A 13,954-nucleotide genomic window follows, 5' to 3' on the forward strand; every position below is an offset into this window, starting at 1 on the left:
TTAGTGCCACAGCAGATGCTTCTAACCTCGCGGCCCATGGCTACTCCCATGGAATCTGCTCACGGCGTACGGCGTGGCTCCGCCTTACGGTCCTCAAGCCGGATGCTCAGAAGACGATCTTGAACCTCCCCTTTAATAGTACGTCTCTCTTTGGTTCCCACGCTGACGATGAGATGAGCTAAATGAAATCGGAAATGGACACTGTTAAGGCTGTGGGTTTGGAGAAGCGTAAAGAATTTAAAAAGCGCTTTCGTCAGGGGGACAAGCGACCTTGCCAGCAGAGGGTTCAAACTCCTCAATGGTCATCCCAAACACAGCAGAAACCCCAATTTCAGCAGAGACGCCCTGGCAGAGCCAGAGGCAACAATAACAAGCAGCAGTCTGCCTCCAAGCAGCCTCCCAAGCCCTGAGCTGTTGCTTCCTCCGCAACTGTTCGCTACTCCGGTGGGAGGGAGTGTTTCTCATCATCTGCAAGAGTGGAGATCCATAACAAAGGACAGATGGGTGCTGAGTATAGTGCAGCATGGTTACTTGCTGAGGTTCAAGTCCTCCCCTCCGCAAGTCTTCCCTCAAATAAAGCACCTTCCCCGATTCCACAGTCAACTGCTGGAGGACGAAGTCTCTGTCCTCCTCAAGAAGAAGGCCATAGAGGAGGTTCCTTCCATGCAGAGAAATCAAGGAGTCTACTCCCGCTATTTTCTTGTCCAAAAAAGGAGTAGTCAAAGAATACAGGCCCATTCTAGACCTACGACTACTGAACAGATTCATCAAAAGAGAAAAATTCCGCATGCTAGCCCTGCACCAGATCTTCCCGCATCTTCATCATCGAGACTGGATGTGTGCCATCGACCTGCAGGATGCTTACTTTCACATACCTATCTCAGTAAAGCACCTAAAGTTTCTCAGGTTTCAGATCTGACGCCATCACTACCAGTATCGAGTGCTTCCGTTTGGCCTCAAATCCGCGCCACGGACATTCTCCAAGTGCATGGCGGTGGTGGCTGCTTTTCTCCACAGGCGGAAGATCTTCGTCTATCCCTATCTAGACTATTGGCTGCTGAAAAGCTCCACTCCGGCTCTGCTTCAGACCCATCTTTCATTCTGTTTCAACCTGATGAACTCATTGGGGTTGCAGGTCAACTTCAAAAAGTCCATTCTCAACCCTTCTCAACGGATTCATTACCTGGGTGCTTCCCTGGACTCCGTGCAGGTAAGCGTGTGTCCTTCGGAGGAGGGGTTGTCATCCATGCTCCTGAAGTGTCGTCTTCTACTGGACAATCACAGTCCCACAGCCAGGCAAGTGTCCTCTCTCCTGGGGTCGATGGCCTCGTGCATCTACATCCTGCCCAATGCACGCCTTCACATGAGGCCTCTGCAGCAGGCTCTCGACGACCAACGGTCTCAGCGGTCAGGTCACTGGGAGGACCCTGTTTCTCTTCTACAAGGTGCCAGAGACTCAAACAGATGGTGGATGAAATGTTCCAATCTCCTCCGGGGAGTTCCATTCCATCGCCCTCCTCCATCTCAGTCAGTGGTTACGGATGCCTCTCTTCAAGGCTGGGGCGCTCATGGACCAGCTTCAGGTCCAAGCTCTCTGGTCCGAAGTAGAGCGAAGCTACCACATCAACTTCCTAGAGCTTCGAGCAGTTCATCTGGCGCTCAAATCTCTTTATCCTTCTCTGGGCACCAACTACATCCAAGTTCAGATGGACAACACAACAACTATGTTCTATCTGAACAAGCAGGGAGGCACCAGGTCAAGAGTCTTATCCCTGGAAGCGCCAGCCATCTGGCACTGGCTCCTGGCAAGAGGTCTATCCATCGTGTCATTTCATCTACCAGGTATCCAAAATACCCAAGTGGACTGCCTAAGCAGAGACTTCGTAGAAGCGCACGATTGGGTGCTCAACGAAGAAGTCGCACAGGAGGTATTTCAGCAATGGGGCGTACCGGACATAGACCTGTTCGCAGACGCGGCAAACGCAAAATGCCCCGTCTTTGCGTCAAGGTTCCGCCAACAGGGCTCACGGGGGAACGTTCTTTTGATCAGCTGGTCGCAGACATTGCTGTACGCCTTTTCTCCCCTGCCTCTGATCCCGGCGGTGATTCAGAAATTCTACAGGACCAACACCAGGATGATCCTGATAGGGCCGGAGTGGCCATGCCAGTGGTGGTACCCGGACCTCCAACTTTCGGAAGTCCTGCACCGGCGACTTCCTTGCCGTCCAGACTTGTTGACCAAGAACCAGAGAAAGGTGTTTCACCCCAACCTTCCTTCCCTTCGCTTGACAGCATGGCTCCTGAGGTCATCCAATATGGACACCTAGACCTTCCAGCAGACTGCATGAATATTCTCAAAGAAGCCAAGAGACCCTCCACTAGGAAGTCATATGCTTTCAAGTGGAAGAGATTCTCCATATGGTGTCTTGACAACTCTCTTGACCCTATCCACGGTCAAGAGCAGGTGATTCAACCCTATCTGTTGCATTTAGCAAAGTCAGGCCTCAAGTACCCCTCCATCAGGGTTCACTTAGCGGCAATCACAGCCTATAGGAAGTCACCTTCTCAGACATCATTATTCCTTATGCCTGTGGTTAAAGATTTCTTAGAGGGGCTCAAGAAAGTGCTTCCACCAGTGAGGTCCCCCTCCCCTCCCTGGGAGCTTAACATCGTACTTACAAGCTGATGGTTGCTCCTTTCGAGCCTATATGTAGGAAGGTAGATCCCTGACTATGGTTGCCCCCAACTTTTTGCCTGGTATTTTGCTGGTTTTCTGACTTAGTTGACCTGGGGCCCTGCTATTCAGGACCCCAGGCCTACGGCTCTCTGTAAAATGGATTCCATGTACCTTAGGTACATATCTAATTGGATACTGAGTCACCTTATCAGTCCCTGTACAGTGTACCTTAGGTACCCAGGGCATAGGTGTACCCAGGGCCTACCCGGGGCTGCAGCATGTATTATGCCACCCCTGGCTGGCCATCCAAATCTGACACAACTGGCTGCACGACAGCTGGGGCAAGGTGGTGTAATCACCCTTTGCTTTAGATATAGTATACCTATATCTAAACCTAAATGGGCACACAGATCTCCTATCAGTCACTCCTATGGCAGGCCTTGACAATCCTGAAGGCAGAGTGCTTGGAATCGTGTGAGATGGTGCTCTGGCATGAGCTGAGCCTGTCTGCGGCTTTCGGGATCTATCCCTTAGCCGTTCCCCTGATAACGCATACCATATACTCTTAAGTGCATTATAATCCTCGCGGTTATATGCCAACTCTGGTATCGCTTTATCAAAACATGTCGAGTAAGGTGTCATACGAATTGGAATACTAACCCCTCGCCAATTCTGGCGACGGGGTTAGCATTCCACCCTTCTAGAGGGACACGACATGTTGGTAACCTGTAACCCCGGTTAAAGTCAGACAGAGCCTTAGCTCCACAAAATGGATGCTGCCACCGAGACACAAGTCTGCCCTCCTGTTGCTGGGAGTCCTCCCAGCGCAGGAGGCAAGGACAAAGGGTTTCCTGTCAGGGGCGGTGCCAGCACCGTCCCAGACAGGATTTTGTGTATCCTAGGTAGGCAGGGCTTTAGAGGAAGGTGACTGCAAGTGGCACCCCGGTGCTCACTGTGCATAGGCCGGCTTGAACCAGTTCCAGGGGCACACCAGACCCTGAGCTGAGGAAAGCCCGCCAAAGGAGAGGGGTGTAACCACCCCCCTCCTAGTCCCACCCATAGGGCAGGACTTAGTCACGTGCCAGCCCCCTTTTTCAGGATAAAGGTAGGAGCAGGCCCCCTTCCAAATTAGATCAATCTTTGAATCCTGAACCGACCTTCTACACGAAGAACTCAAGACTCTTCTCAAGATTTCTCCCTTGTGACTAAGGAGTAGTCACCCTGCAGCAGCAGGCACCTACCAAGCATCGCGGTTTGTTGCCAGTCTCTCCTCCGGATCAAGACTGCTCCAGCACGACGAGAACCGGCTTCCCTGGCACCTCTGACCTCTACCTACATCATCAGTCACGCTGAGATTCGTGGGTGTGACGAGACCTCGAGGGACCGGCCATCTTCAGAACTGCACGACGCTTGTCCAGCACGACCACCGAGTGACCCTCGACTGAGTGCTTTGGGGTAAGAGAAGCCCCGACCCTGAGCTGCTCCAGCACCGAAGCTCAGCCCCCCTGCATCCACGAGATCTGCGTGGGGCCCTTCTGCTCTTGGCTGCTCACCGCGTTGTCCAGGTCACTTGCCCGTTGGCTAGTGGCCCTTTTACGACGCTTGACGACGACAACCACTGCTGGTCTGGTTGCTTCAGACTGGCCCTTGCTCACCTCCAACAGAGGAGCACCCCGGACCCTCCTGGTCCACTCCAGACTCCATTTTAGGTCCACCGCGTGGGCTTGAATTTGCCAAGACTTGTTGCCCCAATCCTGGGTCCAGCGACGTCGACAGCAAGTACCTTCGTGGGACAGCTCGCACCTCCATCCTGGTCGCCGACAACGCCTCCTGGTCCGAAAGACTGCAGAGCCCAGCAGCGCCCACTCACCTGGTCGAGGTGACTTCGTCCGGTGCCACTCGGGTGCCCACTTAATCACTGGCTAGTGATTCAGAACTTGGTCCCCTCTGCTTACAGGTCTTCTTCTTCCCTGATCCAGGCTTGGATCTCCACGAACTTCTTCACTGGCCGCCTGCCAGCAACTTCTTTCTTCAGGCTCCTGGTTCTTCAACGAGGGTTTCCGACGCAACTTGAACCCTATGCAGCCGCAGCCCCTGGGCTAGGTAAACTGAGTACTCCGGTGCTCCAGCATAGTCCAACACCCTAAGTGTTCGGATCCACTCCCGTTTTCGACCCACCTAGTCGGGTTCGCCCGAGAACAGTAACTTTGTCTTTGCTAGCCTCCATAGACTTTTTCCCGCCTTACGCGTGAGAGTTCCCACTCTGCACACGACGTCCACAGGCCTCCTGCTCCTAATCTAAGGGTTTAGTATTGTAGGCCTAGCGATTCTAAAGTCTATGAGAATAGTTACTTACCTGCTAGTAATTCGCATTCCACTTCTTGTGTATATGGTTTTCCGTGCCCCTCGGGCATTTGTGTAAATTGTGCGACTTTAAGTATTCCTTTAAGAGTTTTGTTGTGTGCTTAGCTCCCTGTCTCATAAAGAGCCAGGGTAGTCCTGTTATAAATAAATATACTTTATTTTTGATAACAACTTGTGTGGTGTCCTTTCACTTGGTGTTCAAGGGGTAATGTGATGGTAAAACAGCTGGCTTAACACGCCCTCTAGAGTCTTAGCCTTAGACTGCTCGTATCCATGCTACTAGGATAGCTGGTCTTTAAGGTTGACTTACAACCAATCATCAATAAGGGTTGTTTGGACTGATACTTAGTGATCACTAGAATAGTGAGCACTGCATATCAGGCCAACTTCTCACACTATACACAAGGCTTCTTTGCAGCACTTGACCTGGAAAGCCGCTTTTTTAGTTTAGATTACCTCTGCCCGTAGGGTTAGTGAAATCCAGGCCCTGTGTTGTAAGGAACCTTACACAGTGTTTCACGCCAACAGGGTGGTACTGAGGACACACCCAGGTTTTCTGCCTAAGGTAGTCTCAGACTTTCATATCAACCAGTCTATCACTCTGCCTACCTTCTTTCCTCAACCTACTGTTATGTAGGAATCTAGGACCCTAGTGTAATTTTCCCGATTCATGCCCATATATAGGTATAATTCACCCAATCCTTATATAGGCATAGGAATCATTACCTTATTTAGTCTTAGCCTAGGCAGCCCAAATACGGCTTAGCTACTTCCACTAAACTCCGAGAATCCACAACGATTTCTTGGAAAAACCCTCCTTCAGCAGTCAGGGACTTCCCCCTGCTTGAATATTCATTTATCCAAGAACTCCTGGAGTTTTCAAGGAACTGAGGCACTAGTGACGATATTATGTCCAATCGTACGTCAAACTCGGCACCTTCAAAGTATAAATATGCCAACATTTGCCCAGTCAAACACACAGTGGTTTAGGAGCAGATCGACTAACTACTTGCCCGACGCCCTGCTGCTGCAAGTGCCGAAGGAAGCCGACTCTCCAACTGACGCACTGAGAAGACGCTGTCTTTTCTCTTGCCGAGAAATCCAGCTCCGCTGTTTCCAGGCTGCCCTTGCGGGTTGCTGGGAGATCGAGTCCTGAGTGAGAGATACAAGACCTCTATCATTCTAAAACCAAGGTACAGAGCTGATTAGACCCTTAGAGAATCCTTGGAACAGATTCTTGGCAGAAAATTACTAGACTTAAGCTACACCACACTTACTCCTCCCTCGTACTAGACATAGGTTAGGTACACCGGGGTAGGCGTATTTTAGAAGCACCAGTTGAGTACTTTCAGCCACTATTTTATCACTGTATGTATTTTATGCATTTTATGTATTCTATGTTTATGGCTTAGAAACCATAATCATGCTTTTACAGTACTATTTTATAATACTATTCGTATTATATGCATTGTTCTTCTTAACTAGCATTTCAATTGTAGCAGTGCATTTCTTATGCTGAAGAAATAAGACTGTTCAATAAATACTTTTATTGAAAACGCCCGTCGCTCTATTTCTGAGCAACTCTGGTGAAACGAAGCATGCACATCTGACTGAGTGAAATAGCCGTCTATTGTTTCCGCGACTCTAGAGATACGTTTCATTCTGGGGAAACAAAGTTGTCATGTTATATGGTTGTCAGTGACTAATCCCTTCGTGTACTTTCGAGAAAGTTTCTAGTTACCTCTGAGCTAGCTGGCACTCACTATTAAGTCTAATATATTCGGCAGAGACCTAGTCGACTGAAGTCCTACGTCTAAACTGCAGGATATATTATTCCAATGCGCGGAGCCTATTGGGAATATAAGAACTACACTACACTACCACTCTCCCGAAGAGGTCCTTACACTCTCTAGATCTCCGGAGGGTTCTGGCTAAAACCCTTCCACTTAGGAAGTCTGATCGGCTTTTTGTTAATTATGGAACCACTTATACTGGTCTGTCAGCCTCGAAAAGATCCATTTCACGCTGGATAGTTTCCTGTATAGCTCTGTCTTGCCAATTAGCTAACAAAGCTTTACAGTGTAGACCTCATGCACACTCCACTAGAGGGAAAGCCTATACTACGGCTCTCCTTCGTAATATTCCAATCTCTGAAATTTGCAAGGCAGCTACATGGCGTTCGGTGCATACCTATACCTGCCATTATTGCCTAGATTCAGATACACAGGCCGATGCCCAAGTGGGACAGGCCTCTTTGAGAAATTTATTTGCATAATTGTATGTAAAATGTGAAGTTTATTCATGTCTCTAGGAGTTCTTGTTTGCTCGTCCGCGAGACTTTGGGTTTGAGCTTGCTAATCTATTCATAGATTATGACTATTGATGAGTATCCCCTGGATGAGAAGATTAGTTACTTACCTGTAATCCTAGTTCTCATCCAGGGGTATACTCTTCAAAGTCATAAGCTCCCGCTCACCTCCCCGGACGAGCATGATCATAAAGTTGTGAAAAGTTTTTCTATGGATTTATTCGGGTGTCATGCATCTCCAAAAAGAACTGGCCCAACCGCCACCTGTGGTGCATCATGGGAGCAGGGGTCGCCTTCAGGTCTTAAAGACACGGTACCCCTACTCTAATGCCTTAAAGGCAAGGTGTCAGTCTTTCTTTGTTTCTTTATACTCTACTGCAGCCTACTGGAAAATACCTGCAATTATAGGTTTTCCTATGGCAATAAAGCATTGTTGTATGCAAATGTTTACTGCTCTCTTTCTTCCTTAGGGGTTGGGAGAGTACTACTCTGTGTATGCTAATTCATGTAATTTTTGCGGCAGTTTTGCCAGTTTCGAAATGTTCTAGGCTGCAAATATGTTTTCACACATATATATCTATATTTATATATACATATATATATATATATATATATATATATATATATATATATATATATATATATATATATATATATATATATCCAAACACCTTAGCGAAAATCATGCCGGCGCCTCTTCGTTTGTGGCGGGCCTCGACGGGGTTTCGCCACACCCCTTTACAATCCAAACAAATTACCGTCTTTGCTTCACAGACAGAGAGTCGAGGCCCAGATTAGCTTTTCAAGTGTTTTTATTCCGCAACACTAACACTCAACGCGTTTCGCAGCCTCCGCCGCTTTCTCACGTGAGAAAGCGGCGGAGGCTGCGAAACGCGTTGAGTGTTAGTGTTGCGGCATAAAAACACTTGAAAAGCTAATCTGGGCCTCGACTCTGTCTGTGAAGCAAAGACGGTAATTTGTTTGGATATATATATATATATATATATATATATATATATATATATATATATATATATATATATATAAAATATATTTTCTATATGCTCTAGGATCCCGCACATAGGTGGGGATTATTCATAGATTAGGACTATTGATGAGTATACCCCTGGATGAGAACTAGGATTACAGGTAAGTAACTAATCCTAACTTGCTTTATTACATGGACTCCCTTATGTCGCAACTAGAAGCTTGTGGCCTTCCAAGCCATTACGGCAATTTGGGACTCAACATTAATAAACAAAAAATGTATTGCACATGCACTCAGCACATTTACTTTCCTCTGCTACTGCAATTTCAAAGAGAGACTACATACCAGTAGTCACAACTAAGTAGGTACTTCTGTGAAATACGAGGTCTCAGCAGAAATGGTGGGACTGATGTAGTAACTGGATTAACATTGGTCTCAGACAGACAGATAACAGTAAAAACGCTTAGTATGAACAAAGCAGGAGAGCAATGCAGGATATTGTGTCAAAACGTGGCAGAGATTGTGATAACATAAAAGCTAAAGAACCAGAGGTTAATTATGCCAGAGTGATAACTTCCTTACTCTGCTTATGACTGTGAAAGTATTTTAGCTCGGCCGAAAAATGCAGGCAATGCCTCCTTTCCAATACAAGAGAAGAGGGGCAGGTGCTTGGAGTCAGTAAGTGCTTTCCTATATAAAGCAGTTAATGGGAGAATGTGCAGCTAGCAATGGCTTTTTGGGTAGTTTACTTCTGTATATGCGCATTGATCACTGAGGGATTTTTTTCATAGAAAAGCAATACTATACTTTTTAGTAAGAAGCGGAGTAAAATGTGGGTAAATGAAAAAAATGGTTGTGCATATTCTCACATGCTCCCTCTTAATTTAGTAATCTGCTTCTCATTAAAATGTTTTAAAAATATTTTTTTTAAACATATGTATTGGTATTTTAAATGCATATGTCATATACATTTCAGAAGAAATACAGGTGGCAGCAATTAAATATTAGCTGATGAAACTATAATCCTCATATGAAGGACCATCTTCATACAATGATTTAGATCAATATGCTTATGGGTATTGACGAATTAATAATTAGAAGTCATATGGATTATTTGACCCCCTGTTTAGGAGACATGGGCTCCCAGGTGTACACAGACCACAGGTTAAGAACCGCGGGTCATAAAAGTTGAAAAAAATACTTCAAAGAATGTTGAGGCAGGGTTTTTGAGATTATAGTCTAGCCTAGTTTCACAGTATATTGGTAATATAATAAAGCCTGGTGGCTAGAATAAATTAAGTCAACACGGAGGCGTCTGTCCCACAGATTTGAGATTCCTTGCCTGTCAAAGGCCTTTGCAAATCTAATATTAAAAAATGAAATATTTAGTATAACACTATAAATGCATCTTTGCCCTTAGCAGGTAAAAAACATTGTTTCTAGAAATATCACTTTTGGCTGTTTTTAATCTGGCACATTTTTACACAGAATTATGGCTGTGGTATATGCCCACCTTGCAGTGTCACAGAGGACTGTGGGGCCTGTTGGACCTGCAAAAAGAAGAGGACGGAACCCATGAGGATGATGAAGAGGCAATGGAAATGTGCCAATCGACGATGCCTACTTAAGGTGTGTTTGGAGAATTCCTTTTCCATGCATGGGTGCCATAGGGAGCCAGATTAATTTTGAAAACCACATTCTTATGTTTAGATTCACAGATTTAGATTTTGTTGTTGCAATGTTATATTTATTTCAGCGTAATTCTTCATCAATTACATTCTTTTCTTTGTCTTTAAGTTTTTACTGTATCTTTACCTTCTGATCCAGTTGATAGTTATCCAATATAAATTGTGCATAGTGCACATACCACCACATCCCTTAGTTGGCTACTAAAAACATATTTTTCATGCTTCTGCATTAAGTGATCCTCTTCAAAAATGTATGTGCTTGTAGAAGTCTGCTCCTAGGATTCTGAAACGTGCATGTCTTTTTCCAAAATATCTATTTGCAGTTACTTGTACTTAGTTGTGGTTTTAATTCCTAGTCTTTCTTACCAGATTTGGGGATCCCTAAAATCTTACATTTGCCCTGAATGATCTAGTAGACCATGTTAAATCAGCTTGTTGAGATAGTCTTCACTTGCTGACAGCTGTGTGCTGAAGTTCATAGGAGTCTCCACAGAAAGATATATTTAAACCAACTTTGCAAGTTTTCTCTTTCAGAGACAAATTCACCAAACACGGCATAAAAAAATTAAGGAGAAAATTCAGGAGCTGCAGAAAAAAATATTTGCCAGAAAAGAACAAACAGATGTCACCCTAGAGGAGCTGACTGAGATCTCACAAGAACAAGCCCCTTGGTTCCAAAAAGAAACACCATTTGTTCCACAAACTATGGGGAATTCTCATTTTGTACTGAAGGAGGAACCTCACTTTGTACAGAAAAAGACAATTTTTGTTCCCACAGAGAAGTCCCATTTTGTTCCCAATGAGAAGACTGATTTTGTTCAGATGGAAAAGATAAATTTTGACCAAAAAGAGAAAAATTATGTTTTTCCAAAGAAGAAAAATCGTTTTGGGTCAAAAGATAAAAAAGGCTTTGTTACAAAGAAGCTTACCATAGTAAGTACAAGCATAAATGTGTGTTGTCATCAGCCATCGATATGCCCCTGTCTCACAGATTTTGAGAGTGGGGTGCTGTTTTTTTCATGTTCCTCCTACCAACGGAATGGTTTCTTTCACCTTACGTGATTAGTATTTGACATTTTATAAGTTCTACATTCATTTGTTTAGCCACCCAGATATCGATCTATAGAAGCATTTTCATTTGTCATCTTGTTCATAATCACTCCTCGCTAAGTCTGTTTCTCCCATTACCACCATTCCTGTGGCATATTCAGCTTCCAGCCACTATTCATTTAGCAAACTTACGCTATCTAGAAAGTTAATTTGGAATATTTTCCATCCTCCCACCTTTTTATTGCAATGTTGTCCCACCATTTATTGATCACATTTTCCCTTTCCCATCATGCATGTGGTATTCTTGCACTTTTACCCTTTCTGTAGCTGCTAGCTTTACTAAGGAATATACACCCTATTCACCCATTCATAAATGTTTCCACTGGGGGGGTGGGGGGGGGGGTTAGCTTTTCAATACAGTATTCTATGATTGAAAACCTAGGGTGAAGAGACTTTTTCCTCCCATAGTGATTGGGTGAAAGAAATAGTAGTAAGCAAGCATTGTCCTATGAGTGCATAGTTTTTCTCTGTGAAAAAGCCAAGTGCGTATGAATCAGAGAGACTCATGTGGAATGTGATTTTCTATGACTGACCAGTGTAACAACCAGTATTCACTGCTACTATGCAGAGGAAGTGGCCTACAGACTCATTTAGACCATATTCTGACAACCTGATCTCTGACGAAAGGCTATTTGTGTTAAGCATCTTCAGTTATATGTAAGGAGTACCGCAAAGTGATTGATTCTGCCACAGCCTCCATAACATTTGGAAGCATAGCCTTGTGATTGGTCAGGTCGAAGAGTAGGCCTTTTCACTGACCCAATCATGTTGAAAAGAGAAAAGGTGAAATTAAATTTTGCAGTCCCTTAAGCATTCCATTCCTGTTCTTCACCTTCCAGGCCCCTGTGCATCCTCCTCTTCACCTTCATTTTGACCCTGCATGTTTATTGCTCCTCTTAACAATCCTTATTTCCTGTGAATGGGAATTATTTTTAGCAAGCCCTGCAAATGGCCACATCAGCCTACCTCTTGTTTTGGTCACTTGTGAATATAATGGATCATTGGAAAAAGTGTTTGGCCAGCATAATATATTTCAATATTATAGCCGGAGTTGTCCACATCAAATAGTCTGCAATTTAGCCACAATATAACCTAGGTTTACCTTTCCCCTGTCTTAGCCTTCCCTTTTTCTGCTTTCTTCCTATTGCTCTCTCCTCCATCTCTTTTTCCATGTCTGTTCATCTTTGTTTTCCTTCCCCTTCCTCAAAACCAGTAGAGAAGTGTGGCTCAATGGATAGAGCGGCAGACCCTGATGCAGTAGTCTGGCCGGGACCAGGGTTCAATTCCCGCCTCGGCGGGTCTCGGGCTCAATTTCCTCGGACCAGATAATTCTCGCTTTGGTGCCTGTTCTAATCATGAGTCCCACTCTGCACCTCTGGGCAATAGCTTGCTTAATCTCTACAACGGCCCCAACAACGCAAAGGATGCCTGACTTCACCTTGGGGGTGCCCAGGAGTGGGCTCCTCACAGGGAAAGGCCAGGAAGGGTTCCTTGGCGGTATTCGTACAAGCGCCGAGATGCCTACGGGTAGTCGTGCGCTATACAAGTGCGTAATCATTTCATCATCATCATTTATAAAAGGGCCATACATTTTGTGTCCGTCTTCTAGGTGAAAGTTAAAGTCTCAGTTGAGAATGAAGATGCCTGCATTGACGATGAGGGGTATGATGATATCCTTGATGTCGCAGGTGAAATTGGTGTGGGAACCTTGTTGTCTGTATCCGAGGGTTCCGCCCCTGGAGAAGTTGGCTGTGATACCTATCTTGAAACTACTCAACTTCCAGAAAGGAATGCAAGACGTCGCAGTCTGGATGACCAACAGCTGCCTGAAGCTCACGCTGAGAAGAGAGAAGTTCTCGTCCTTCTGCATGCGACAGCACCTGGTGGCCGACTGCCCTCCGAAGCCCAACTACCCCCTCAGGCCACGCCAAGAACCTTCGCATCGTACTCTACTCATCACTCACCATGAACTGACAGGTCAACGCTGTTTCCTCCAGCTGATTCAACACCCTCCGCATCCTCCGCAAGACCTTCAAGTGGATCCCCCCGGAGTCAAGGAAGACAGTCACTCACGTACTCATCACTAGCAGACTGGACTATGGAAACGCATGCTATGCCGGCATCAACAAGTACCTACTCCGCAAACTCTAGACAATGCAGAACACCGCCGCCAGACTCGTCCTCGGCATCCCCCGACACGAACACATCAGTCAACACCTACGAAGTCTCCACTGGCTCCCCGTGGAGAAAAGAGTCACTTTCAAAATCCTCACTCACGCCCACAAATGCCTACACAACAACGGACCCAAATACCTCAATGACAGAATGAACTTTGACGTACCCAAAAGAAACCTCCGATTTTCCAACCTCGCACTGGCTGAAACCCCGCTCATCCACAGAGCCAAAGCAGGCGGAAGATCCTTCTCTCACATTGCAGCCAAGACCTGGAAGAGCTACAGGCAGACATCAGTTGCGCCCTCTCCCTGAACACCTTCAGGAAGACCCTCAAGACCTGGCTCTTCGGCTAAATAGATCTGCGGACACCCTCAGAGCAGATGTTAAACCTTCCCAAAGGCCGTGTAGATAGCCTCTCGAGCCAGTGCACACAAAGCAGTAGTAAAATTGTCCTTGGGCACCATAGTGACTAAGTGAATTCCATGACGTTAATCTAGGGAATCTTGCTGACTTGGAAATCCTCTAATTTTTGCTGTGAATACTTGGATTCAAGTGTGGAACAGTAACTGATTTGTCAAGAGTTCCAAAGTACCTTGAATCATGTTACCATTTTGCTTAAGTGGTTAATCAAGAGCGAGTACGAG

At 45.7% G+C, this 13,954-nt stretch overlaps 1 protein-coding gene across 13 annotated transcripts in view; it reads left to right on the forward strand.

Moving 5' to 3' along the window:
• Positions 1 to 13,954, forward strand: part of MBD1 (methyl-CpG binding domain protein 1) — a 1,384,891-nt gene that overhangs the window by 578,147 nt on the left and 792,790 nt on the right. For all 13 annotated transcript variants that reach the window (XM_078664741.1, XM_078664738.1, XM_078664739.1 and 10 more), the window contains 2 exons: positions 9,826 to 9,966; positions 10,560 to 10,958. In XM_078664741.1, the coding sequence (XP_078520867.1) occupies positions 9,826 to 9,966; positions 10,560 to 10,958 (540 nt within the window). The remainder of the gene's footprint in view (positions 1 to 9,825; positions 9,967 to 10,559; positions 10,959 to 13,954) is intronic.

The sequence above is a fragment of the Lissotriton helveticus genome, chromosome 10 (assembly GCF_964261635.1).
Source record: "Lissotriton helveticus chromosome 10, aLisHel1.1, whole genome shotgun sequence".
Lineage (NCBI taxonomy): Eukaryota > Metazoa > Chordata > Amphibia > Caudata > Salamandridae > Lissotriton > Lissotriton helveticus.